A 27,330-nucleotide genomic window follows, 5' to 3' on the forward strand; every position below is an offset into this window, starting at 1 on the left:
GTATCCCTGTTCTTTTTCTCTCTGTATTAGACTCGAAAGAAAACTAGAGGTTACTCTCTTGTAGCTTTCTCCATAATTAAGCAAGACCTTCCTTCCTTCCTCACTCGTCCTTTCTAACACCAGAACCACCGCACCAGCCCAATCTTACACGCACTACTTCTCACTCTCGCATAGACAATCTGGTTGAGAGCTTTGTTCGCGAAGGTTCGTACAGTTCAGACTTCAGAGTCGTGAAGGAGTTTGAGTGAAGAGTGTCAGAGTCGCCGAAATCCATTCTCGCACGTCCTTGATTCACTGCTCGTATTTCAGATCCGTTGGATGATCGGAACTTAGAGAAGGTACTTAGCTTTTTCAAAGGTTTATATGTAGTTGAATTTCTTTGAATCGTAGCTTGGAGCTCGTTGAGTCGTTCTGGTTTGATTTTGATTTTAGTCCATCATTTTCAATTGTTGATTAGTGCATTTTAATTGATCATGGATTATTGCTTCTGTTTGAATTTTGAGTTTGTTTTCATATTTAATCGGTTTTATTGTAGACATGTTTGGCAGATGCTCTGTTTTGTGTTTTTTCTTTCCTATTTGTTTAATAATTGTTTTATTATCTGTTTGGCTCCTGAGAAAATAGATCAGAAGATGAATATAAGTTTCGTGTCTTGAGCGTCTCCTTTGCCATCTGTTAAGTTAGTGCTTGTATTTTAAATTTTAATCGAAGTGATGGATATTAGTATTACAAAGGTATCATTCTAAATTATTATTTTAATTTGTAAGGAAGGCTGGTTGCAAGCTTAGCATGCGTGGCCGCCAACGCGAAGCTTACTCCATGTACAAGCGCTTGTCATCGAGAGACTATACAAATACCATTGACATGGAAGCAAAAGAGCTTATAGATGCGATAGATGTGGAAGAAAGCTCAGGTAACTCAATTTATTGATCATCTGAAGTATATTTATGTTATGTGTTATCTATAGTGATGCACCAGTAAGAGCAAAGTCAGAGTTGTTTCTGAACACCACTCTTTTCTTCTAAGGTCTTCTTGTTTAAGCATTGAGCACTAAGTTACGATGTGTATAGAATTCATTTAAGGGTTTAATTCGGGTATGTGTTTTAGCTCTTTTACAGAAAAGTACAGTTCCAGAACCTTCAAATCCCTCCTGGAGGCTTTCTTTCCCCCATGTAGTAGTGGCAACTCTATCTTCATTCTTGTTTGGCTACCATCTCGGGTTGGTGCTCACACTTCACTTCTTCTCTCTCTAACAGTTGTTTTATGTTGAAGCATGAAAGAAAAGAATACCCCTTTTTTGTTATAACTCTTGCTTTGTCCAGGGTAGTTAATGAACCGCTTGAAAGCATTTCTAAAGATCTTGGCTTCAAGGGGAATACCTTGGCAGAAGGTTGCATGAAGTTGATATTTTGTTTCATTCTTAGTTCTATTGTAATTTCTGATTTTTGCATTCAGCTATATCGTCTAATGGGTTTGATAATTTATATCAAATGAAGGTCTGGTAGTGAGTACATGTTTGGGAGGTGCGTTTGTTGGATCATTATTCAGTGGATGGGTAGCTGATGGAGTTGGACGTCGGAGGGCTTTTCAACTTTGCGCGTTGCCTATGATTATCGGTGCTGTTATGAGGTAATATATTTACTTTGAAAAGCAACTGTGTCACAGGATTATCATTTTGATTAAGCACTACATGGAGCTTTATTTTGTGAGATTGGTTCTTCTCTCTGGATTATGTAATTGTCCTTTTTGTCTAGTAGTTAGGTTCCTCGTATCTTGTGAGTTGTGAAACAACTTTATGGCAGAGCCCATTTTCATGTACCTCTGTTGTAGATCTCTTTGATCCTCATACATAAGTTGGGCTGTACTTTTTTTCCCTTTAGATGATGCTTTTTATCACTAGTTTCAGTGAAGATTAGTCTGGTTTTGGTATTGAAGGTATATGATCTGCTGGTATACATATGTAACCACACACATTTATATTTAACCACAACTAAAAGTAGTCCTCAAAACTCATATGCACCTATACACCCTGTCCCTCTTATAATACGACTGGAAGGAATTCTGGCTAAAAGTACCACCTGCATTTGCAGTGCATCAACAAAAACTCTTGCTGGCATGCTTTTGGGGAGGTTATTTGTTGGGACCGGTATGGGCCTGGGCCCTCCTGTTGCTTCTCTTTATGTGACAGAGGTAATCTAGCATAAACCTTTCTGTAATTTTCAGTAAGTCATGTGCTTCTTATCTTATCTGATGTTTCCTCTTTTACTTGAGCAGGTTTCTCCTGCTTTTGTGAGAGGTACTTATGGCAGTCTCATCCAGATTGCAACATGCCTTGGACTAATGGGGGCTCTTTTTGTTGGAATCCCTGTCAAAGAAATTGTTGGCTGGTAAAGAACATGATAGGCTTCACAATATCTCTGCTTCTATTTAATCTTTCAAACTTACTATCTTAATTTATGTGTAAGGTGGCGTGTTTGTTTCTGGGTATCTACAATTCCAGCTGCAATACTTGCTCTTGCCATGGTATTCTGTGCAGAGAGTCCACATTGGCTACATAAGGTCTTCTCTCATTTGTCTTTATTTGAAAATAGTAAAATATCGACTATGTATGAGTCTCTATAACAATTGCTTTCTGTTGCTCACAATGAATTAAGTCTTTGGGAAAGTCACATTTGAATCAAGGCAGTAACATGCCAAACGACTGTCTGGAATGCATGTATTGTAAATCTGTCCTGTCCTCCCCTTTCCTATCCTGTCCTTTCCTTTGAACATCTTGAGCATAAATTATACCCTAATGGATGCTGTTCACTTTGAGAAAACCTTTATTCTCCTAGGCTTTTTGAGCGTTTGAATTGCAATCTCTCACTGACACATCTAGAGTTGTAGCGGAAGGGAGGGCTAGTTAAGGGCCGATAATAAAAGAAACCATTTTTTTCTTGTAATATATTTTTTTCAATGTCTGGTACTGCTTTGGGAGATGATAGTCCTCCTAAATTGTTCTATGTTTCCCTGAAAACAAATGTTAACTGTCTCTCTTACATGTGATATAGCAAGGAAGAACTTATGAGGCTGAAGCTGAATTTGAGAGGCTCCTTGGTGGATCACATGTCAAAACTGCAATGGCAGAATTAGCCAAGTCGGACAGGGGAGATGACACAGATACCGTAAGGCTTTCAGAGTTGCTGTACGGCCGCCATTTTAGAGGTATACAATGCTTTCTGGTAATTCCTATGGGCTTTGCGCATATATAGGCTCCCCATCCATATGTGGTGTATTTATTTCCCCTTTCTGTGCTTTGTTATTTACGTATTCGTTTTGCAGTTGTTTTTATTGGGTCAACCCTATTTGCTTTACAACAGCTATCTGGTATAAATGCTGTCTTTTACTTCTCCTCAACTGTATTTAAAAGTGCCGGAGTACCATCAGGCCTTGCAAATGCCTTCATAGGAATTGCAAATTTGTCAGGTATACCTCGATTCTTAGTTGCATACTCACCTATCTAAAACTAGTGCATTCTGTCTCTTGACTGGATGGATTTTATAATTTTCAGGATCTATTGTTGCAATGGTTTTGATGGATAAAGTAGGAAGGAAGCTGCTGCTTTTATGGAGCTTCTTCGGCATGGTAAATCGAAGTTGCAAATCTTTTTTCTTTTTGTTGAAGCTGCACTTTCATATAAAATGGAAAGACTTGTTAAAAATAACATAGGAAAAATCATTGTGATTCAAGGGAAAAGATGGAAGTGGGCTTTAATGTTGGAATGGTAAAAGAGTAATGTGATACTGCGATAGGACACTGGAAATCTCCATTTATCTTGTATCACTTAAATAGTAGCTCTCCAAATCTACCTCTAATATCATGCACGGCTCAGCCAGTGGCCACTCAAAAACTTTTTGTCTATCCTTTCTGTTTTTGGTTTCAAAAACAAAATGAGCTCATGATCTTGTTAGGCTGACCATTATGTAATGCATTTTATCCACTCAGGCAATATCAATGTCTCTTCAAGTTGCTGCAGCAAGCTTTTATTCATCAGGCTCTGGATCACTGTACCTATCTGTTGGTGGAATGCTGATGTGAGTACTAATTTTGAACTTTACATCTCGAAGACTAATCTTATGTTATATGATCATGGATGCAATGCAACCAGTAAGCGTAACTACATGAAAATTTTGCTCACGATATTGCCACTGATCAGTTCTTTTATTACTACTGTGCATGTGCTACAATGATGTTTGTGTGTCCTTAGCCTCTGTGAATGTGATGATATATGCTTGAATATATTCTTTGGTTTATTATGATATTTTATATATCTGAATGCCTTTTGGAAAATTATAGCCCATGATTCAGCACCTTCTGATCTCATGGGACCCTTGTAATAAGCAGCAACTAAGATGAGTGAGTTGAATGTAGGAAAATGATGAATAATGAGGCAAAAATTAAAAAAATTCGTTGTTCTATTATCCAATCATTTACCCCAAAATCGGGCATGGATGGTAGAACGCTATTAGTGCCTTTTGGAGAAACCGTGTAAAGATATGTCTATAAATATGAAAAATTCGTGCAGGTTCGTCTTAACATTTGCTCTAGGAGCTGGTCCAGTTCCAGGTCTCCTTTTACCAGAAATATTCCCCAGCCGCATTAGGGCAAAAGCAATGGCTGTCTGTATGTCAGTGCATTGGGTAACTCTCTCTTTCTCCTTCTGAATAAATCCATGTCAACTTTTTTATTATGTCTCCTGCTGTTAAAGGCTTTTTGTTCGGGTGATCTGAGCATTGCTCGGGCAAGAGCTCCTAGTAGTTGTGGTGCTTTAGAAATCTACTAATTTTGTAAATCAGTTTCTTCCTCCATGTGGATTCTGAATTAAGAAACGGAATTCAATTATCTTATGGTTTCATTTATCCTGTGACGGGTGTTTTTCAGGTGATAAATTTCTTTGTGGGATTGCTATTCTTACAACTGTTGGAACAATTTGGCCCGCGGCTTCTGTATTCTATATTTGGCACCTTTTGCATGCTGGCTGTGGTTTTTGTGAAACGAAATGTGGTGGAAACGAAAGGAAAATCGCTCCAAGAAATTGAGATAGCGCTCCTTCCGCAAGAATAGAGGTGCTTTTATAATACGATAGAAGTGTTTGCTGTTGGAAGCCGACCAAGTTGCAAATGATCGCCAGAAAATGGTACAATTTGGGAAAAAGAGTACTTACCCTGGGAGGGTAAATTCTTGTCCGGTAAAATTTTGGTGATGGTGAACTTATAGAAATATATCCTTTAGGCGTTCAGTCATAAATCATAGGTATGCTACAGAGGCCTAGTGTGAATTTGTAGGTATAGTTAAATGTATCATGTTTAATTCTCATATGATCAATTGCTCAAGCCAAACAGTTCTCTTGGAATGTTTACCAACAAAATTTCAATTGATGGTCCTCTTTATGCATTTACCATGTGTTTTTTCTATGCCCTCTATAAGTATCAAAATGAGAAAAAAAACACACATCCGGTGAGAAAACATACGAAGGGACACTTCACACAAAGGTACAAAATTGTTTACAAAGATTTCTCTGCAGGACTAACTCAATCAAGAATAAATATTTTTTGATCATGAGTAATATCACCACCAACTGTTCCATACCAATAACTTTAAAATCCTTCATCTATTTAGCCCAAGCATCTTTGCATGTTAAAGACAAAAGTGATCTTCTACAAATGCGGCTATTCGGCATGGATAGCCTCAGCTACCTGCAGCACCTCTCATGGCTCCTCCGTGGGTTCAAGAGCTCCATTTCCCTCACCTCCACATCCCCATTACCATTGATCATATGGTCCCAGTCATGCCCTCAGGGCCTGCTCCCACCGCTCCCGGCCAAAGTCTTTACCTTTCGAACCTCGATGATGTGGTTGGAGCCCGTGTTTTCACTCCCACAGTATATTTTTATGCCTCAGATAACTGGAGACCGGTTATGAAAACACTCCGTGATGCTCTTGCCAGTGTGTTGGTTCCTTATTACCCTTTATCGGGTAGGCTGAGAGAGACCAACAATGGAAAGCTAGAGGTGTTTTTCGGGCAAGACCAAGGAGCTCTCATGGTGGAGGCTCACTCTGAAATGTCCTTGTCCGATCTCGGAGACCTCAAAGTGCCAAACCCAGCATGGTCACCGTTGATTTTTAGGTTCCCAAATGAAGAGCCATACAAAGTGCTCGACATGCCATTGGTGATAGCTCAGGTGACCCTTTTCAGCTGCGGTGGGTTTAGCCTCGGCCTGAGAATCTGCCACTGCATTGTTGATGGGCTTGGTGCTATGCAATTTCTCAGCTCATGGGCTGCCACAGCCAAAGCAGGTACACTGATCACAAACCCTAAGCCATGCTGGGACAGGGACTTTTTCAGGCCTCGCGATCCACCGCTGATGAAATTCCCACATATTGAGTTCATGAGAATCGAGGACGGGTCAAGCCTAACAATGAGCCTCTGGCAAACCAAAGCTGTTCAAAAATGCTACAGAATAAGCCGCGAGTTCCAGGCCTGGTTGAAAACTTTGGCTCAATCAGAAGATGATATGTCCAATATTACATGCAGCACATTTGATGCGATGGCTGCTCATATATGGAGATCATGGGTGAAAGCACTTGATGTAAAACCATTGAACTATGAGCTCAGGCTAACCTTCTCAGTCAATGCCCGCCAGAAGCTCAAAAACCCGCCATTGAAAGAAGGTTTTTATGGGAATGTGGTGTGCTTGGCTTGTGTCATAAGCACTGTGAGAAAGCTTGTGTATGGAAGGTTCCCGGACACGGCGCGGTTGGTTCGTGAAGCCCGGCTTGGCATCTCGGAAGAGTATCTGAGGTCTACGGTGGATTATGTTGAAGTGGACAGGCCAAGGAGGCTGGAGTTTGGAGGCAAATTGACAATAACTCAATGGACTAGATTTTCAATATATGATTCTGCGGATTTTGGATGGGGCAGGCCAATGTATGCTGGCCCTATAGATCTCACTCCCACACCGCAAGTTTGTGTTTTTCTGCCGGAAGCGGAGGCTGATCCTAGTGGGACAATGCTTGTGTGTATTTGCTTGCCGGAATCTGCCACAAAAAGCTTCACGGACCTTTTGTCTCTTGCAGAGAACGGTGAACAAAGTGCTAGCTAAATGAAGCTACCACATTGTCATGATTTATGAGGCAGAAATTGATCATCAATTACTAGGGACAATTGAATCGCATTGTGTCCAACTATACATGAGCTACTTTTCGCGAAATTTTTTAAATTGTGACGGAAATTGTCACATGTTACTATTTATTAATCCATTAATATTATAATACGAATACTTATTTATTGATATTATGTTTTACAACATGAATTATTCATTATGTCTTTTAATCATATTATGATAATACATGAATTAGTAACACTATGTGATAATTAATATTAACATAACTTTTTTAATTCAAACACTTTCAGTAATTTTTTAATTCAGATAGTTTCTTTCATTAAATAGGAAAAAAAATTGTATGTGCAAATCCGCTTCTTCAATTTCTGGGGTGAGAACCCAAAAGAAAAGAAGACAGAGAAAAATAAAATTGGGTTTTGTTCGGCTCATATTCAGCAATGAGCCCATTCGTTGTTGCGCCTTGGACTTTTGAATTGGCCCATTTAGTTGGACTCAGGGATCAACCTATGGGCAAGTTCTATTTGACAATTTTAAATATTTGTTAACATTAGAGTTTCATTTTATTTGTTGTTTTTAGGAGGGGTATTCTCACACACATTGTCAAATGTGCAATGAGCGTTAGTTTTATTCTATTTCTTTTCCTAGATTTTCTCAGCAAGCAAACATGAGGTTTGTTCATCTTTACATTTCTATGCTTTTTTCTTACGAATCTTGATTATGTTATGTTGCGCTCTATGCTATGCAAAGTTTCTTTTATTTTCTCTCACTTTCTGTTTGGTCACTAATGTATATCAACCACGCGGAACACATGTATCCCTTTGATTATGGAGTTTTTCATTGCATGGCAAAGTTATTCGAGATTTTCATGCTTTTTCTTTATGTGTGTGCGCTTTTCTTTTTTTCTTTCTAGACAACCAAACGCCTTTAATTTTGTCGACACAGAAAGGGTGAAATCACAAGCATTTTCTGGTAATTATTTATTAGTATGAGTGGGAACCTATTAAGGTACAAAGAGATGCTGCACCTTCTCTCGCCGGAAAAACCATTGTAAGTGCTTCAAATTGCTCATTTGCTCAAATGATGTACAGATTACCTTATTTCCATTTTCAATATTTAAGTAAATGTCTTTGTTCTTTTACTTTTATTTATTTTTATAGTACTCCGTTTACTTAAGTTTACAATGTAAATAAGGAAATACCCCAAATTTGATTCAAATAAAAATACTAGAAAATCAAATTCCCACCAAATCAAAATATGAAAAATCGGTTTTAGTGCAAAATACGATTTATGCTAAAAATGATGGCTTATTAAGTCAATATATACTTCATACTAAAATCCCATAAAATCAAGTTTTTTTATTTAATATGTAAGGAATAAAAGCCGCCAAAAATTATCTTGAGAAAATGATTATTCCGAAAAACCGTTTTTCAAATTTAGTCAATATTTTTACATAAAACAATTATGATATGAATGCATGAAGGGACCTAAGGTCAATCTAGGTAAAAAGCTTTAGATGTTCAATCCACAAAAAGTTTTTAGCCTTTCAAAATTGCACCTCCGCTAAAAAATTCCTAGGCCCGCCAGTTCTATGACTACTTATTTGTCTAATACAAATTGTGTTTATCCCTTTCTTGCTGTCTATAATCTGTATGAATGTAGGCCTGTGAGATACCTTGCTTGGATCACCAGTCTTCTAAAGAAAAATAAATTGAAAGCTATACGCTGCTGCTTATATATTTCCAATAAAAGTAGGTACCAATCATATTTTTTAAGAAATATATTTCCAAATTGAGCCATAATTACGATTCATCTATTCCTATTGAAGGCAAGTCCATTTTCTCAAGATTGCTCTTCTAGTTTTTCTGGCCGGGCTTAATTTTGCTTCCCTTTAATGCAGGAATTAAGAAAATGAATTCAACCATGTCATCTTTGAATCCCCATGCAGCATCATACATACCACTGAACAAGAAAGAAGAGGAGGCCAACCATGAAACTGCTCTGTTCGATTCTCCTTCTGAAGGCCACAACGGGACGGCACAGTTCTATTTCGAAGGCGGTGATGCTTCTTCTGACTTTAGCATCCATGACATTGAGGCTCTTGTCATTGACAGTGGTCTGGAAAAGAGTGGTTTACAGCAGAAGATAAGCAACCAGGCTGAAGTGCAGTACATAGATGAAGATTCTGAGATACATCTGGCTTATCTGTCATTCATGTTTCCAAACATATCAGAACATTGCCTTGCTCATGTTCACTCTGCTAATGATGATGACTTGGAAGCCTCGATCAACATGCTGTATGACCTGGAGGTATTGACTCTCCTGCTTCAACTTTTTTTTACATTGTCTTGTAGTAATTACCGCTAATGCTTCTGATTGTGTGATGATTCTGGTAACTTTGCTTGTTATCAGCTGCTTTAATAAATTGCTAGGATGATAATTACTATTGCCACCCTTCTTTCTAAGTACATAATATTTGGCAGATGCTCATTTCTCTTGTCAGTCTTGAAGGAGGCATTGTGTGCTTCTTGCACAACTTGAATTGTTAGGCTAAATACGGCAAAATGTTTTGTTATTAGTCAACTATTATGTCCAAGTTGTAGGTTTCTATTTACTCCCCCCCCCTCCTCTTTTATGATATGGTATCAGAATTTTGATTGACATTTACTTCTTTTCTGACTGTCACAATTTATGCAGTGCTTCCCTGTTGCTGCTTCTAAATCTCTTCCAGTCTGCTCGGATACTACTGGTGATGATGATGCATCAGAACTTGAAGTTGCAGAAAGAGAAAAGTAGAGAGAGAGAGAGAGAGAGAGAGAGAGAGGAGAGCATGGTGGGTTTCTGTGGATGTTTTGTTGTAAGAAGTAGGAGGGTCCCTTGATGATGAGTTTCTTTTGTACAATGTTTACTCTGTGTAGTTGCTTCTTTTACACACAAAACAAAAAACCATAATTGCTCATTACAATGAAGAGTACAAATTTGTTACTGTTGTTCTCGACTTAGTTGCTTCAATTAATTTGAGTCGGGCGGTACTATTTTTAATTTGTGTCGGTCATATGAAGTTATTCAAATAATTAGGTTTTTGGGTGGCCATCCATCCCAAAACCTTTCCCCATCATTAGAAATCGAAAAAATGGATTATCACAATCAAGGCCAATTATCTTCACCAATCACCCCTGGTAATTATAAAGGATGAAAATCTGGTCTTTGCGAGCTGGTAATTTTTTTTTAATTTTATAATAAAATAAATTGATAAAACGTAGAAGTAAGTTAGACCGGTTAATCAAAACAATAAATTCCTATTTTGCACTAAAAGTTTGAGTCCTCCTTACATTAATTTGAAGCAGTATATCGCTTTGGATGGTAACTCGTCAACAAATTTTCCAACAAAATTAGAAAGGAAGAGAAAAGAGAAGAAACGGAGAATACAAAAAGGGGTTGATCTAGTAGCGCGCTTTTTACCGCCACGTCATCGCAAATAGGTCACAGTGAGGTGACGGTATCTTCCGCAGAATGTGTCAAGGCCAAGGAGAATAATGTAGCTTTTAGCGAAGCTCAGTATTATGAGTCGTGACACAGCGAAGCACAGCTTTTCTTCTCCCCAGCTGTCCTCCCTTTCTATCTCTCAAGAACTCTGAAAAATTAATCTTTTAATAAGAATCTTGTTCATTTCAATTCCAATTCTTGGACGCAATTTGCAGACAGCCGATCAGGATCGCAAATTCCATTCAAAGCCTCAAATTTTTATCTCAGATGATTCAATTAGGTTCAGTTAGGGCTTAATCGATCGAAACTGGAAGCTGTGGCAGAACGCGTAAATAACCGTCAGAGCTGGGGGCGAATCAGTCTCGGTCTCAGGCGGCGGCCTCTGCGCCACCACCGGTTCAAGCCGGCTCGGGACTCTGGTTCTTTCTCCGCCACAACAATGCGCCTCGCACTCACACCCTCCACTACCTCCCACACGTAGAATCCGTGAGCCGCCACACATCTGATCAAAACCGCTCAGCCGCGCCCATACCTAGAGCCATGGACAGCTCCAATAAATCTTCTTCCCGTTCTACCCCTACCCCTGTCGAAGAGCCCGAGTACCTCGCTCGTTACTTGGTCGTCAAGCACTCATGGCGTGGCCGATACAAGCGAATTCTCTGCCTTTCGAATGTCACCATAACCACCTTGGACCCTGCGACGCTTTCCGTCACCAATTCCTACGAGGTCGCCTCCGATTTTGACTCCGCCGCGCCTATCATCGGCCGCGACGAGAACTCAAATGAGTTCAATTTGAGTGTTCGGACCGACGGCCGTGGAAAATTCAAGGGCATTAAGTTCTCATCGAGGTATAGAGCGAGTATATTGACCGAGTTGCATAGAATTAGGGGGAATCGGTTGGGCGCCGTCGCCGAATTTCCGGTGCTTCATCTACGGAGACGAAATGCCGAGTGGGTCGCTTTTGTAAGTTGCCTCTCTTGCAATGCTTCTTGGTGATTGTGCAATGTCGTTCTTTTACTGCACTAGTTTGATAAATTTGTTAGTAGAAGATTCTGTATGGCAATTGATAAATTTGTTAGTAGAAGATTCAATGGCTAATAATATGATTGCTTCAACTCTTCCAATGGGGGTATTGTTAGCAATGAGCAAGTTTTCCTTGGAAGAGTGGATCTTAAGTGAAAATTATGCTTCTTTGCCAAATAGTTTTACTATAGAAAATATGGAAACGGGGTTACTTTTCATGGTGGTTATTACTTGGATCTTTAGTGAAAATTATGTTCATTTGCCAAATAGTTTACCTTTGACACTGTTTGAGTCACTCTAGATGCATGCATGTCACTCGTCAGTATATGACCGTTTTGTAATATTTACTAAACTGGTATGTTTATTTGGCTGTTAATAATATTTATTTGATTGGCTAGCAATGGGAAATGACATGTTTACTTTGCTCTTTATAACTTTTAAACTGATTTTCTGTAACAATTGATGGCTTGGGCAGAAATTGAAAGTTACTTATGTTGGGGTTGAACTGATTGATTTAAAAAGTGGAGACCTTCGCTGGTGCTTGGATTTCAGAGATTTCGATTCTCCTGCCATTGTTTTTCTTTCTGATGCTTATGGGAAGAAAGGTAGTGAACATGGAGGTTTTGTTCTTTGTCCTTTATATGGAAGAAAATCTAAAGCTTTTCAAGCTGCTTCTGGATCCACAAATTCCGCCATAATTGCAAATTTGGTATGTCTGACCTTGAACTGTTGAAATTTTAACTTTTTTAGAATTTCATGTAAATGATATTTCTGTGAGATTAATTTTACGTCTGAAGTGCCCCCCATGCAAAAACCCTCCTATGGGACTCTTTTGAATACGCCTCTTAGATTAGCACTCATGTTATAAAACATTGTAATGCAGACGAAAACAGCAAAGTCTATGGTTGGGGTGTCACTAACTGTGGAAACTTCTCAATCTCTCACGATAGCGGAGTATATAAAGCGAAGGGGTAGTTCATTCTGAACACTTTTTAGTGGTCTCTATGTAGTAATTATCTTCTTTATTTGTTATTTTTGTGTCCCGATGACTTTGTCTATTGGCAAATTCCACGAATGCTAAAAAATTTAGCTATTCATTTATCATTTTTTCTGGATAATGCAGCAAAAGAGGCAGTTGGAGCAGAAGAAACTCCATGTGGAGGTTGGTCCGTGACAAGGTTGCGCTCTGCTGCTCGTGGAACTCTAAATGTTCCAGGATTAAGTTTGAGCGTTGGCCCAAAAGGTGGACTTGGAGAGAATGGTGATGCTGTATCTCGCCAACTGATTCTTACAAAAGCTTCACTTGTTGAAAGACGCCCAGAGAACTATGAAGTAAGCTGATGAATTTACTAGAGCATACTTGTAGACTTTATGTTGATGCCATGAAGTTCAGTGCACTAGTCTTGAATTAAGCTCCTTTATGACAAAGATGCCTAATTTTAAGCATTCATGCCACCTCCCCTGGAATCAATTACAAAACAAGTGCTACCTTTCAGATTGAATAAACTATTATGAAAGAGAGATGTTCTTGCTCGGTGCGTAAATCTAACTATGCTTATATGGTTAGTTATCTACGTATATATGGGTAATGCATGCATTTAATATACATATAACAGATTTAAGTCCCAACAAATGAAATGTTAAATTTTCCCCAAACTCTTTTATGGGTTTTACTTCTGTGTAGATTCAAGTGTATGTTTCATGGAATAATATCAAATGTTGAGAATAGTCACTAGATGTGTGCAGGCTGTTACTGTTCGACCTTTATCTGCAGTAAATGCTCTTGTTCGATTTGCTGAGGAGCCCCAAATGTTTGCAATTGAGTTCAATGATGGGTGCCCCATCCATGTGAGCATTTGTTACCCTTGTTTTGTGTTCCTGATTTATTGCAGGGTCATGTTTCTGATGTTTATGATGTATTGTAGGTTTATGCAAGCACGTCCCGTGATAGCTTACTTGCAGCAGTTCGCGATGTGTTGCAAACAGAAGTAGGTAGATGTGTTCTTTTGAAGAAATTGACAGGGTTTAATATCATGATTGCACTTTCATGGGGTTTGGTTGACCTCTAGGTTTAATTTGTGCAGGGTCAATGTGCAGTGACTGTGTTACCAAGACTGACAATGCCAGGCCATCCTATTGATCCACCTTGTGGGAGAGTCCATTTACAATCTGGACTTCAACGGCCTATTGCAGATGTGGAGAGTGCATCCATGCATTTGAAACACTTAGCAGCAGCTGCCAAAGATGCAGTTTCCGAAGGTGGTTCCATTCCTGGATCAAGAGCTAAGCTATGGCGCAGAATAAGAGAGTTCAATGCATGTATTCCATATAGTGGAGTTCCTCCTAACATAGAAGTACCTGAGGTGACTTTGATGGCTTTAATAACAATGCTTCCAGCTACACCGAATCTTCCTCCAGAGTCACCTCCCTTACCTCCCCCTTCACCTAAAGCAGCTGCAACAGTGATGGGCTTTATTGCATGTTTACGTAGATTACTAGCTTCAAGAACTGCTGCGTCACATGTGATGTCTTTTCCTGCTGCTGTTGGAAGAATAATGGGTTTACTAAGAAATGGTTCAGAGGGTGTAGCTGCTGAAGCTGCAGGGCTAGTTGCAGTTCTTATTGGTGGTGGTCCTGGGGATACAAATATACTGACGGACTCTAAAGGAGAGCAGCATGCAACAATCATGCACACAAAGTCAGTGTTGTTTGCTAATCAGGGTTATGCTATTATACTTGCCAACAGACTGAAGCCAATGTCTGTATCACCATTATTATCAATGGCCGTTGTTGAGGTTCTTGAGGCAATGATATGTGAACCACATGGTGAGACAACACAATACACAGTGTTTGTTGAACTGTTACGCCAAGTAGCTGGTTTGAAGCGTCGTTTGTTTGCATTGTTTGGACATCCTGCTGAAAGTGTTAGAGAAACAGTGGCTGTGATTATGCGTACAATTGCAGAAGAAGATGCAATTGCAGCAGAGTCCATGCGCGATGCTGCATTGCGTGATGGTGCTTTGCTGAGACATTTATTGCATGCCTTCTTCCTTCCTCCTGGTGAGCGACGTGAGGTTAGTCGACAGCTTGTTGCTCTCTGGGCAGATTCTTATCAACCAGCTCTGGATTTATTGTCCAGAGTTCTGCCTCCTGGGCTTGTTGCTTATTTGCACACACGTTCTGAGGGAGTTCAATCAGAAGATGCCAATCAAGAAGGATCTTTGACCAGTAGAAGACAGAGACGCTTACTCCAACAGAGGAAAGGTCGTACAGGAAAAGGATCAACATCTCAAGAGAATTCCTTACCTAATGTAAACAATTATGAAGTTGGTGATCCCATGACACAGACAAATGCTGGTACTTTTAAGGTGTCAGATAACTATCAAAGATCTGTACTGGATCAGAGTTCTGGACAGGCTTCGACCATTCAGTCTTCTGGTGCTCAAACTGTTGAAAATTCCACTGGAGAGTTAGCGTCTTCAGGGGTTCCACAAAACAATCATTCAGCTTTTGTGGCTTCAGCTGATTCTCAGTCAAGAAGTATTCACGAGGCAGTGGAAGCAAATACTTCAATGTCAATTGATTCTGATTCCAATGTTACTGGTTTCCAGAACACAGGCCTCCCTGCTCCTGCTCAGGTTGTTGTGGAAAACACTCCTGTGGGATCTGGTAGGCTACTTTGTAATTGGCCTGAATTCTGGCGAGCATTTAGCCTTGATCATAATCGTGCAGATTTGATCTGGAATGAGCGCACTAGGCAAGAGTTGAGGGAAACTTTGCAGGCTGAGGTTCATAAGTTAGATGTTGAGAAGGAGCGTACTGAAGATATTGTTCCTGGAGGTGCTACGGCAGATACTATGACTGGCCAAGATAGTGTACCCCAGATATCTTGGAACTACTCTGAGTTCTCTGTTAGATATCCTAGCTTGTCCAAAGAAGTTTGCGTGGGTCAGTATTATCTGCGTTTGCTGCTTGAGAGTGGTAGTGTTGGCAGGGCACAAGATTTTCCATTGCGTGATCCAGTTGCCTTCTTTAGAGCACTCTACCATCGGTTCTTATGTGATGCAGACATAGGACTTACAGTAGATGGAGCTGTTCCTGATGAAATGGGTGCATCTGATGATTGGTGCGACATGGGAAGACTAGATGGTTTTGGAGGTGGAGGAGGATATTCCGTGAGAGAGCTATGTGCTAGAGCAATGGCAATTGTATATGAGCAGCATTACAAAACAGTAGGTCCTTTTGAGGGCACTGCTCACATTACAGTTCTGTTGGATAGGACAGATGATAGGGCTTTGAGGCACCGTCTTCTAGTGCTCTTGAAGGTACAACTTTTTACTCTTTTATCTTTCTCTAAATACAGATTGGCTTGACATGAGGCCCCTTGATTCTCTACTTTTTTATTCCATTATGGGCATGTTTTGTTTCTATGAAATCTTGGCTGTCCTTTCACTCCCCATTTGCCTCTCCATTGTGTAATCAGCAGTGTTTTAAAAAACATGCCTCAAGGCGCGCCTCTGGGCTGAGGCGTATGCCTTTCTTCGAGGTGGCCTCTTTCTGTTAGAGGTGTAAACCCTCTGGGAAGAAGATGACCCGGGTCTGAAATGCCGTTGTTTGGCCTGGGATTTGAAAACCCAAGAAAGAAAGAAAACACCATTTTTGGCCTTTCAGTCATTAATTAAATACGGGGAAGATGGTAACTCTCTGTATTTTACTGTTTGTGAAGGTGTTAATGAAGGTTTTGTCAAATGTCGAGGCGTGCGTTTTGGTTGGAGGATGTGTGTTAGCTGTTGATATGCTGACAGTGGCTCATGAAGCTTCAGAAAGGACAGCTATTCCCTTGCAGTCTAATTTGATTGCTGCTACTGCTTTCATGGAACCGCTCAAGGAATGGATGTTTGTTGACAAGGAAGGAGCACAGGTTGGACCTGTTGAAAAGGATGCCATTAGAAGATTTTGGTCAAAGAAGGCTATTGATTGGACAACAAGGTGCTGGGCTTCTGGGATGCTAGACTGGAAGAGACTGCGGGATATTCGTGAACTTCGTTGGGCACTAGCTGTTCGAGTTCCCGTTCTCACGCCAACTCAGGTGTAGTTTTAGTATGCATGGAACTTAAAGTTGAATATATTGTAATTGATTGTGTACTTGCTGGTGTTTCAACCCACATTCTTTTCTCTGCAAATCTTCTACTGTGCTTATATAGTTCTAGTTTTGCGTAATTATAACAGCCGCTAAACTTTTGGATAAAATGATTGATTTTTATGTTAATTTTTATATTCTAATATATGGTAATGTTCAATTGGAGGATTTTCATTGAATTCTTTAAAACTGTACATTTAAATATTAGTTCAGTTTAATTAAGTACATAAGAACATACGTACTTCTTAATGTGTTCTTTCTAAAATCAAGGTGAATCACTTTCTGTTGAAATCTCTTTTCTTGCGCGTGTCTATTATCTTGTTGAAAAGACATCCTTTTCTTGTCTCTTCTCATTCTCTTTGCTTGACATGTTCTAGTATATCATTTTGTTTTCAGATTGGTGAGGCAGCTTTGTCCATATTACACAGCATGGTATCTGCACATTCAGATTTAGACGACGCTGGAGAGATAGTTACCCCAACTCCTAGAGTAAAAAGGATCTTGTCAAGTCCACGTTGCCTTCCGCATATTGCTCAGGTAATTCTTGTTTGATTCATTTTCAATTTGCTTATAGGGCCCTTGTGAAGAAGTATCTTGAATATCACCATTATATAACTATTTCCTTTCCCCACTTAATTTAGGCATTGCTTTCTGGAGAACCAAGTATTGTAGAGGGTGCTGCTGCTTTACTGAAGGCTGTTGTTACTAGAAATCCCAAGGCCATGATTCGCCTATACAGCACGGGCACATTTTATTTCTCCCTGGCATATCCTGGATCTAATCTCCTTTCAATCTCCCAACTCTTCTCAGTGACTCATGTTCATCAAGCATTTCATGGTGGTGAAGAAGCTGCAGTTTCCTCTTCCTTGCCTCTGGCGAAGCGCAGTGTATTGGGTGGGCTTCTTCCAGAATCTTTGCTGTATGTATTGGAGCGTAGTGGTCCAGCTGCATTTGCAGCTGCAATGGTATCTGATTCTGATACTCCAGAGATTATATGGACTCACAAGATGCGAGCTGAAAATCTGATTCGCCAGGTATTTGCTAGCCTTAAATGAGGCATGTGCTGGTTTTTTGTTGACTTAGTGTAAAGAAGGTATTAATGAACTCGAACTCCTGTCCTTCCACCAGGTTTTGCAGCATCTGGGTGATTTCCCCCAGAAATTATCACAGCACTGCCATTCTCTATATGAATATGCTCCTATGCCACCAGTGACATACCCAGAGCTACGAGATGAAATGTGGTGTCACCGTTATTACCTCCGTAACTTATGTGATGAGATTCGGTTTCCAAATTGGCCGATTGTTGAACATGTTGAGTTCCTGCAGTCATTATTGGTAATGTGGCGTGAGGAGTTGACAAGAAGACCAATGGATCTTTCCGAAGAAGAAGCTTGCAAAATATTAGAGATCTCATTGGAAGATGTATCAAGTGATGATGCTGACACGAAGCATTCTTTTGAGATGGGTGAGGAGGTATCTAGCATATCCAAGCAGATTGAGAACATTGATGAAGAAAAGCTTAAACGGCAATATAGGAAACTCGCCATGAGATACCACCCAGACAAAAATCCTGAAGGAAGGGAGAAATTTCTTGCTGTACAGAAAGCTTATGAGCGCCTGCAGGTAGATACTGGCCTGGAGAACTGGTTATTTGGTATTTGTTTATATGAACAGGCTTGAAATTTTGGTTATGCCTATAAGTGTAAGAATTCATCTTGCTACTGTAGAAATTCATTGCAATTGGCTGTTGGTCCTTAGTTTGTGAAAGTTTCTTTCTTCTTTCTCGTAGGTTCATAAGACATCCATGAAAGTTACCTTAATGAACCTCCATATCTGGTAATCTAAACTGAAAATTTTAAATATGTAATAAACTTGCAATGGGTAAAAATTGGGTGTGCACCTGTGTATTTGAGTATTTCCTTTAACGCATGCATTTGTGTTTTTGAATATGATCTTGTCAGTGTGCATTTGTACATGCTTTTCTTTTGGGTAGTGGAGCCATACAAAGCCCTAGGTAAATGTTTTATCTTGTGTGAACAGAAGGTGATAAGTAGTCTATCCCCTGTCATGATATTTGAAAACTCAATTTTTAGTTATATCTTTCTGTTTCGAGCTTGCCGGACAACTCTGCATTATTGTTTGCAGGCCACTATGCAAGGCTTGCAAGGCCCTCAGCCATGGCGATTGTTGCTTCTATTGAAAGGACAGTGTATCTTGTACAGACGTTATGGAGGCATACTGGAGCCATTTAAATATGCTGGTTATCCAATGTTGCTCAATGCAGTTACTGTGGACAAGGATGATAACAATTTTCTTTCCTCAGATAGAGCACCTCTCCTTGTTGCAGCGTCAGAGCTTATTTGGCTGACGTAAACACCCCTTATTCCAGTTTTTTATTTATTATTCCCTGTTCCCATTGTTTGAATTGAGTGTTGACAAATAGATGATATAAGCTTATATTTCCGTGTTTAGGTGTGCATCTTCTTCATTGAATGGTGAAGAACTTGTGAGGGATGGTGGCATACAACTTCTTGCGAATCTTCTTTCCCGTTGCATGTGTGTAGTTCAGCCAACCACTCCTGCAAGTGAACCATCCGCAATAATTGTTACAAATGTGATGCGAACCTTTTGTGTTTTGAGTCAATTTGAGAGTGCCTGGTCTGAGATGCTTGAGTATTCTGGACTAGTTGATGATATTGTGCACTGCACTGAACTTGAGCTGGTACCAGCTGCTGTTGATGCTGCTCTCCAGACTATTGCACATGTTTCTGTGTCCACTGAATTACAGGATGCCTTGCTGAAGGCTGGAGTTGTGTGGTAAGTCAGCTGACACAATTGATAACCTTTGAAGTTTTAGATGCAAGATTGCTCATTTACTCACTTAAATGCCAGAGTAGTCTCTCTCTCATCCCCACTAATCGATCTTATCTACATTCCTTTTTGTCCTTTATAATTATGTGGAAATAGAATACTAGAAAGAAGACTATAATGATAACATATAAATTCCAACTAGGCAATCAAAACCTCTCTCTCTCTCAATTTTTTTAGTTTGTTAGTGATACTTTGAAGAACTGATTGTTATAATATTTTTTGAAAAAAAATGTAATTATTTTCATCTGTGTTGTGTTGCTTTGGGTGTGTTTACTTTTAGGTACCTTTTGCCCGTGCTGCTTCAATACGACTCAACTGCAGAGGAATCTAATGCAACAGAATCACATGGTGTTGGTGCTAGTGTTCAAATTGCGAAAAATATGCATGCTGTACGTGCCTCACAGGCGCTTTCAAGGCTTAGTGGTTTGTGTAGTGATGAGAGTTCAACACCTTATAATCAGACTGCAGCTGATGCCCTCAGAGCTCTGTTGACTCCTAAACTAGCCAGTATGTTAAAAGATCAAGCACCAAAAGACTTGCTATCTAAATTAAACAATAACTTGGAGTCTCCTGAGGTAATTGCTTTAGTTTCTCTATTTCCATTTTCCTTTTGACAAAAGTAGTCATATGGTCACTTTATATGCAATTTGTTAACATCTATGCCAGGGTCATTTGGGTGTGCTCAATGTTATTTCTCTTTAAGGTTGATTGTATTATCTGTTTGTGTTTCTAGATTATCTGGAACTCTTCAACCCGAGCAGAACTACTGAAATTTGTGGATCAGCAACGTGCAAGTCAGGGTCCTGACGGTTCATATGAGATGAAAGATTCACATGTATTTGCATATAAGGCACTATCAAAAGAACTCTATGTTGGAAATGTTTACTTGAGGGTCTATAATGATCAGCCAGATTTTGAGATCAGTGAACCAGAAGCTTTCTGTGTTGCTTTGATTGATTTTATATCATATCTAGTGCACAATCAATGTGCTACAGATTCTGAAGTTAAGGATGTGCCAAATCAGAATGACTCATCCCTTGAGACATCTGAGCATCCTAATGATATGGCTGTTGGATCAATTGATGAGCAGCAGACTCCTGTTGAAGATTCAGCAGTATCTAATGGGCAAGTGGTAGACAAGGAAGAATTTGAAATGGTTAAGAATCTTAAATTTGCATTGAATTCACTGAAGGTATCTTGCTCTCTTGTGCATGTTGAGTTCCGAACTCACAATTCATTCCATGTATCTGACAATTTTTTTGTCTCTATTTCTTTGCAGAACTTACTGACAAATAGTCCAAATTTGGCGTCAATTTTTTCTACTAAAGATAAGCTATTGCCTCTTTTCGAATGTTTTTCGGTGCCTGTTGCCTCAGAAAGCAACATTCCTCAACTTTGCCTGAGTGTGCTGTCACTCTTGACTACGTATGCTCCCTGCTTGGAGGCTATGGTTGCAGATGGATCCAGCCTTCTCCTTTTATTACAAATGCTTCACTCAGCCCCAACTTGTCGTGAAGGGGTTCTTCATGTTCTTTATGCTCTGGCCAGCACACCAGAACTTGCTTGGGCAGCTGCCAAGCATGGGGGAGTGGTCTACATCCTTGAACTTCTCTTGCCTTTGCAGGGTAAATAATTTTCCTTTCCTTTTCCTATTTCTCTTAATGTTAATTTAGAAGATTGAATTTTGTTGATGATATAAGCCATTATTTGTAGAAGAAATTTCATTGCAACAAAGAGCAGCAGCTGCCTCATTGTTGGGGAAGCTTGTTGGGCAGCCAATGCATGGGCCTAGAGTTGCTATAACACTAGCAAGGTTTCTTCCAGATGGCTTGGTATCAGTTATTAGGGATGGTCCTGGTGAGGCTGTTGTAGTTTCCCTAGAACAGACTACTGAGACTCCGGAACTTGTATGGACACCAGCCATGGCTACTTCTTTGTCTGCACAAATTGCAACTATGGCATCAGATCTATATCGCGAACAGATGAAAGGTCGTGTGGTTGATTGGGATGTTCCTGAGCAGGCATCTGGGCAGCAAGAAATGAGAGATGAGCCACAGGTAGTTCATGATTATGCCATATTTACATTTTATTGTTTAATTGTTTGGAGAACTCACAGTTTCAAGCTCATGCAGGTTGGTGGAATCTATGTTAGGTTATTCCTAAAAGATCCCAAGTTTCCTCTCCGAAATCCAAAGAGATTCTTGGAAGGACTGCTAGATCAGTATTTGACATCCATTGCTGCCACACATTACGACACACAAGCCGTTGACCCTGAACTTCCTTTGCTCCTTTCTGCTGCTTTGGTTTCATTACTACGAGTGCACCCTGCACTAGCTGATCATGTTGGGTATCTTGGATATGTGCCTAAACTTGTGGCTGCTGTGGCTTATGAAGGAAGACGAGAAACAATGGCATCCGGGGAGGTAAACAATGGCAGTTATGTGGACAGAACATATGAACCTGATGATGGATCCACACAGCCCACGCAAACTCCCCAAGAACGTGTGCGCCTCAGTTGTTTACGTGTCCTTCATCAACTGGCAGCTAGCACAACGTGTGCTGAAGCTATGGCAGCAACTAGTGTAGGAACACCTCAGGTGTGTAAAACTATTTTTTTGATGTATATATTCTTTTTACGTCTAAAAACCATGTATTCTCGTTTTAAAAAGGATAGATGGACTATCAAATTTTCATAAAGGACTCATATGTAAAATCCCGCACACTTTGATTTCTGGGAGATTCAGGCTCATAGTATCATACTTATCTTTGACCTTTTTTCACAAATGGATTTGCTTCAAATTTTGGTAACAGTTTTTTTTTTTTAATGCAATTCAATATTCAATAGTTTTTTAGGAGAAAATAGGGAGTTGCGTGCAGGAAGTACTGTAGCTTTAAGTCCTCTCTTGGGCGATATAGGGTGGGTGCTGTTGTCTCATTTTTAATCCTCTTGTTTACCATTACTGTTCAATTTTACAGGTCGTTCCTCTTCTAATGAAAGCAATAGGATGGCAAGGTGGAAGCATATTAGCTCTTGAGACACTAAAACGTGTTGTGGTTGCTGGAAACCGAGCTAGAGATGCACTTGTAGCACAAGGACTTAAGTGAGTAGCTTTTGTAGTCTAGGATTATTATTTTTGACTGACACAATCTCAACCCAGGATGTAATCCATGTTTATCATTCCATGGTTGCATAGTCTGCACCTTGCTGACCTGATTATCTCATTTCCAGACTTTGCAATGCTAACTAACACTAACCGTGCACATGCACACACTCATTTAAAATGATATATTTGTAGATTATGCTCAGATTTGGACGAGCTGATGTTCTGAATTCCAGCCAAACTTATGCCTTCTGCCCATTCTGATATTGATATAAGTTCTCTGAATAATATAGGGTTGGTCTTGTTGAAGTACTTCTTGGCCTTCTTGATTGGAGAGCAGGGGGAAGGAATGGGCTTTGCTCTCAGATGAAGTGGAATGAATCTGAAGCATCTATTGGCAGGGTGCTAGCAATTGAGGTTAGAACATTTGCATCAAAGATATGATTACTTTGCCTGATTTCTTGTTGCCTTTTTCATTCGAAAAGAATTTCTTGTTGCCTGTATTGAAGTTAAAGAAAAAGCATTTGCTTGTTTTACTATAAATATTATTTTCATTAGGAATTACTATATATTTCACCAGTTGGGTGTGTCATGAAGGTTTCAACATTTGAAATTCCTTTTAATTGATAATTCCCATAATTCGAGGGGGCTTTCAGTCCTTGGAAAGGTTGTCTACTCCACTGTAGAATCTTATACTATACAAAAAAAAAATAATAAAATAAAATTATTTCCCAAATTTTTCCTAATTTTTCCCAAATTCTCATCTCTTTGGTTGCCAAATTATATATGATGATTATGTTTGGTGGGGGTGAATTAGCCTGTTTAAATTGTTCTATTGAAGCTGTTTTTTCATTCCTTGGTTTTCTTGGCATGTTTGAAAATTGTGTTTTATCTTGTTCCAGGTTTTGCATGCATTTGCAACTGAGGGGGCCCATTGCACTAAAGTGCGTGACCTATTAAATTCCTCAGATGTAAGTCCTGATACTTATCTTTATCTTTTGCTCTTTCTTTGCTGCTTGCGACTGGTAAACCCGAATAGCCTGACCTCGATGGGTTGGATGGGTTCTGTATAAAAATCGGATTGAATTGGTTAAAACCTACTCAACCTGGTAAATTCAGTTCGCTAATGGTTTTTATTTTGATTTTGATTTTCGAACTAACGGACCCAGTTTGCTCATAATCAATTTTAAAAATTTTAATGCATCTTGCATCGGTGCTTGACCTGATTGGGAAAATGAAACCAGCCACAGCTAGGTTTATACATGGGTTTTGGTCGTTTTGGGCTGTGATGTTTTACAATCCAAGAATTTAGGGTCGGTATCGGATTTTGTTTTAGCTGACCAGACCCGAGCCCACCCCCACTTGTTACCCGTATTTATCTTTTCATATTTTGAAACCTAAATTACAAATTGTAGATTGCTCATGGCGGAGTTTTAGTGAGAAAGCAATATTTAATGTTGCTCTTGCAATGAAAAATTGCCCATTTTTAGATTTGGAGTGCTTATAAAGACCAAAAACATGATCTTTTCCTCCCATCAAGTGCTCAATCTGCTGCCGCCGGAGTTGCTGGGCTAATTGAGAGTTCATCATCAAGACTCACTTATGCCCTTACGGCTCCCTCTCCACAACCAGCTCCATCGAGACCTCCTACTGCTTCACCTATATCTGAGCCAAATGGAAAACAAGATGAGCTTTCATAGTACACAGAATGAAGAAACGTTACTAAGCATTAACTGGAGAGGGAAGACTCATACTTTTTTCTGTATAGCACACTGTACAGTTGTATCACTTTTTACCTCATCTTCTCACGCTCTGGTGAGGTAGACAACTTGGTAGCTATGGCGATTTTCCGAAAGAATAGTGAGAGAGAATATTTGTTTTTTCATGTAAAGAGGGATTGGCCACTTGTATATTGAGTCAAGCTGTTTCCTGTTTGCTCCATATAGGTGAAGTAATTTTGTGTGATTTCATCATGGGCAATTTTCTTCTATGCTTTTTTTTTTTATTATTTTTTTTATTTGGTTAGTTTTTTTTATTATAAAATCAAATAGAAACTTCATTAGATAAACTTCAATGGTATAATTAAAGACATCAACAAGACATTTAAAATAGTAATTCCAAGAGGGCAACAAACTAAGGCTCATTTGGGAGCAACTCTGGATAGGTCAAAATCACTTTTGGGGGAAAACATCTCTCACATGCTTCTTCGTATAATCACTTTAAGTAATTTTACGTGATTATGGAGAGAAGCACCTCTCATATGCTTCTCAATAAAATCACTTAAAACCACTTAAAGTGATTATATAAAGAAGTTATTCTCCATAGAAGTGATTTTTGGCATATCTAGAATCAATCCCAAATGAGTCCTAACATGCTAAAAACAAAACTAACGCGGACAAAAGCCGTACTAAAACTACTAACCTATATCACCACATAATCAAAATCCTAAAACAACCAATGAGCCTAGACAAACCCTACTACCACCACCTGAAGAAGCGTCGTTGTGGCCACACCCACCTCTGCATCCGTAACAGATCTTGGGAAAATATGATTTCTAGCGATCTACCTGCGCATAAGAGCAAACAAATAAACAAAAACAACAACTTTGCCAACAAAACAATTGGGTGATTTGCAGCAACTTCCGTCAAAGACAATGTAGAATCAAATTTAGATAACATGTGCGGCGTTAGGGAGCGGATTTTGAGAGCATGATTTGATCGAGAACATATACTAAAAGGAGTTATGGGGAACTTCAATCTAACTATGGTTCAAAAGAAACCACCACAAAGAGTTTTTTTTCAAAACACACCAGTGGACTTATTCACTAACCTAAAAGGAAAAGACGAGAAGAGAGGAGGGGAGGAGGGGTAATGATGCTTCTTCCTCTTCCCCCTCTATGAAGTTTTCCTTTAGGACTTATAGAGGGAGAAAGCGACTAAGGTTTCTTGGGAAAATAACCTAACAAAATTTAATTGAGATAATCATGATGGACTTTCGACTTTTAATATAACAGCTTGAGAATTGAGATATAAAGCACTTGAGGTGTTGAAAACGCTTTATCAACATTTTGGTAAAGGGAAATGTCATTGAGAAGTAAGTGATGTCATTGGGAATCGCAAGCTCATAAGATTGAATTTCATTCTCCTTTGGTGTGAGCAATCCCATTTCTCAAGGCACCCCCAGCATATTAATTCAACCATGACAAATACCAAGCTTGCTCTCCATGCACTCTTCCAAGCCCCAAAGCAAAAGAAGAAACAGACCAAAAAGGAGAGGGAATTAAAAGGTTGGTAGAGTGAGAGACATACAATTGCACAATACCCAAAAAGAAATCCACTGAAACAGAGAAATATGAGAAGCAAGAAACCGATAGTGTTTTGTATTGTGGTGGCCTCATTGGCCATGGCATCAATGGCAACAATGGAGGATGATGAGAATGAATGTGCAGAGCAGATGGCAACCCTTGCAGCTTGCATTCCATTTGTGAGTGGCACAGCAAAGAAACCAACACCAGAGTGCTGTGAAAACACCAAGAAGGTGAAGGCCAACAAACCCAAGTGCTTATGTGTTCTCATCAAAAAGAGCACTGACCCTTCCATGAGCCTCCCGGTCAATACAACTTTGGCTCTCCAAATGCCCTCAGCTTGCAACATTGATGGCAAAATCTCTGATTGCCTAAGTAATTACTATGTGATTTTGTGAGCATTTCCGAAGTTACAATATAATATGTATAATGTAGTGTTGATTTTTGTTTGTTGTTTGTTTGAAGGTATTCTGAAACTGCCACCAAGTTCCCCGGATGCAAAGATTTTTAAAGAGGCAGATTCAAATTCTACCACATCCCCCACAACTGATGGTCATGATCATCAGTCTACACCCACTTCAGCTTCCACTTCTTCATCATCATCTGTCTCAACATCACCTTCTTCTTCTTCCTCCGGGTCTGATTCAAAGCCATCAGACTCAAAAGCAACTCCAAGCAGTGGAGCAACATTAATGAAGTTAACTGAGACTACATATCTGTTGATGATGATGGTTTCAATGGCACTGATGTTCAATTGATAATTAGAGGTTGTGTAGGGAAATTTAGACAAGTGGTTTGATATCAGCTGGCTCGTAACAGCTTGTTTCCAGTTACGATTTTATAATAACTAAGTGACAACAATAAGGTTGACAGGTTTTGCAGTAAATTAAAAGTTGTAGAACTGCAATTCACTTCACTTGGTGAAATTGAAATTTGTTGGTAGATGCATGACAAGTTAGAAATATGTTTCCATCCAATTGATCGTTTCAAATAGGATACTTGGTATCATAGGCGCAAGAGAGGTCAAAGCAAATACTCTTGCACCTGTGTTGGATTTCCTCTCAGAATATCGCTTGTATCGTAAAAATAAAAATAAAATACTATAAGGCCCATTTGCAAACTTCAGCCCTCTTTTAGCCCAAGCATTTCCAAATCTCAGATGAGCCGCCTCATATTCTCTAGGCCCGAGAGAGCTCTTAGCTACAACTACAAGGCTACTTTCTATATGGGCCAAAAGTCACTTTTG

At 39.5% G+C, this 27,330-nt stretch overlaps 5 protein-coding genes across 11 annotated transcripts; all 5 read left to right on the plus strand.

Annotated features, from left to right (window-relative positions):
• Window positions 1–5,422, plus strand: LOC117633886 (probable plastidic glucose transporter 2). Of its 4 annotated transcripts, none has more exons than XM_034367718.1 (14): window positions 1–338; window positions 768–913; window positions 1,108–1,219; window positions 1,323–1,390; window positions 1,497–1,629; window positions 2,091–2,190; window positions 2,275–2,387; window positions 2,466–2,559; window positions 3,051–3,204; window positions 3,322–3,465; window positions 3,551–3,624; window positions 3,985–4,073; window positions 4,565–4,679; window positions 4,921–5,422. In XM_034367718.1, exons 2-14 carry the CDS (start codon window positions 790–792, stop codon window positions 5,101–5,103), a joined length of 1,503 nt encoding a protein of 500 aa, XP_034223609.1. In that variant the 5' UTR covers window positions 1–338; window positions 768–789; the 3' UTR covers window positions 5,104–5,422. The 4 variants fall into 4 exon arrangements, with proteins under 4 accessions (XP_034223609.1, XP_034223608.1, XP_034223611.1 ...); XM_034367717.1 differs by having other exon boundaries at window positions 2–338; window positions 772–913; XM_034367719.1 differs by lacking the exon at window positions 1–338 and having other exon boundaries at window positions 780–913; window positions 1,119–1,219.
• Window positions 5,423–5,553: 131 nt separating this feature from the next.
• Window positions 5,554–7,278, plus strand: LOC117633887 (fatty alcohol:caffeoyl-CoA acyltransferase). The gene has a single exon (XM_034367721.1). The coding sequence runs from the start codon at window positions 5,750–5,752 to the stop codon at window positions 7,139–7,141; it is 1,392 nt and encodes a 463-aa protein (XP_034223612.1). The 5' UTR covers window positions 5,554–5,749; the 3' UTR covers window positions 7,142–7,278.
• Window positions 7,279–8,953: 1,675 nt separating this feature from the next.
• LOC117635818 (polyadenylate-binding protein-interacting protein 5-like) lies at window positions 8,954–10,082 on the plus strand. Its single transcript, XM_034370187.1, has 3 exons — window positions 8,954–8,987; window positions 9,060–9,469; window positions 9,857–10,082. The coding sequence occupies exons 2-3, from the start codon at window positions 9,071–9,073 to the stop codon at window positions 9,953–9,955; spliced, it is 498 nt and encodes a 165-aa protein (XP_034226078.1). The 5' UTR covers window positions 8,954–8,987; window positions 9,060–9,070; the 3' UTR covers window positions 9,956–10,082.
• Window positions 10,083–10,726: 644 nt separating this feature from the next.
• LOC117636105 (dnaJ homolog subfamily C GRV2) lies at window positions 10,727–24,753 on the plus strand. 4 transcript variants are annotated; one of them, XM_034370565.1, is made up of 22 exons: window positions 10,727–11,608; window positions 12,144–12,377; window positions 12,552–12,639; window positions 12,792–13,000; window positions 13,415–13,516; window positions 13,594–13,656; window positions 13,753–15,993; window positions 16,395–16,757; window positions 17,205–17,345; window positions 17,450–17,842; window positions 17,937–18,431; window positions 18,954–19,177; window positions 19,281–19,625; window positions 19,960–20,254; window positions 20,413–20,871; window positions 20,959–21,304; window positions 21,393–21,736; window positions 21,812–22,276; window positions 22,656–22,780; window positions 23,074–23,197; window positions 23,683–23,751; window positions 24,271–24,753. In XM_034370565.1, the coding sequence occupies exons 1-22, from the start codon at window positions 11,186–11,188 to the stop codon at window positions 24,478–24,480; spliced, it is 7,758 nt and encodes a 2,585-aa protein (XP_034226456.1). In that variant the 5' UTR covers window positions 10,727–11,185; the 3' UTR covers window positions 24,481–24,753. The 4 variants fall into 4 exon arrangements, with proteins under 4 accessions (XP_034226456.1, XP_034226457.1, XP_034226458.1 ...); XM_034370566.1 differs by having other exon boundaries at window positions 21,396–21,736; XM_034370567.1 differs by lacking the exon at window positions 23,683–23,751.
• A 1,239-nt stretch (window positions 24,754–25,992) lies between these two features.
• Window positions 25,993–27,039, plus strand: LOC117635593 (protein YLS3-like). Its single transcript, XM_034369916.1, has 2 exons — window positions 25,993–26,459; window positions 26,550–27,039. The coding sequence occupies exons 1-2, from the start codon at window positions 26,132–26,134 to the stop codon at window positions 26,840–26,842; spliced, it is 621 nt and encodes a 206-aa protein (XP_034225807.1). The 5' UTR covers window positions 25,993–26,131; the 3' UTR covers window positions 26,843–27,039.
• Window positions 27,040–27,330: the final 291 nt, after the last annotated feature.

The sequence above is a fragment of the Prunus dulcis genome, chromosome 7 (genome assembly GCF_902201215.1).
Source record: "Prunus dulcis chromosome 7, ALMONDv2, whole genome shotgun sequence".
In the NCBI taxonomy this organism is placed as follows: domain Eukaryota; kingdom Viridiplantae; phylum Streptophyta; class Magnoliopsida; order Rosales; family Rosaceae; genus Prunus; species Prunus dulcis.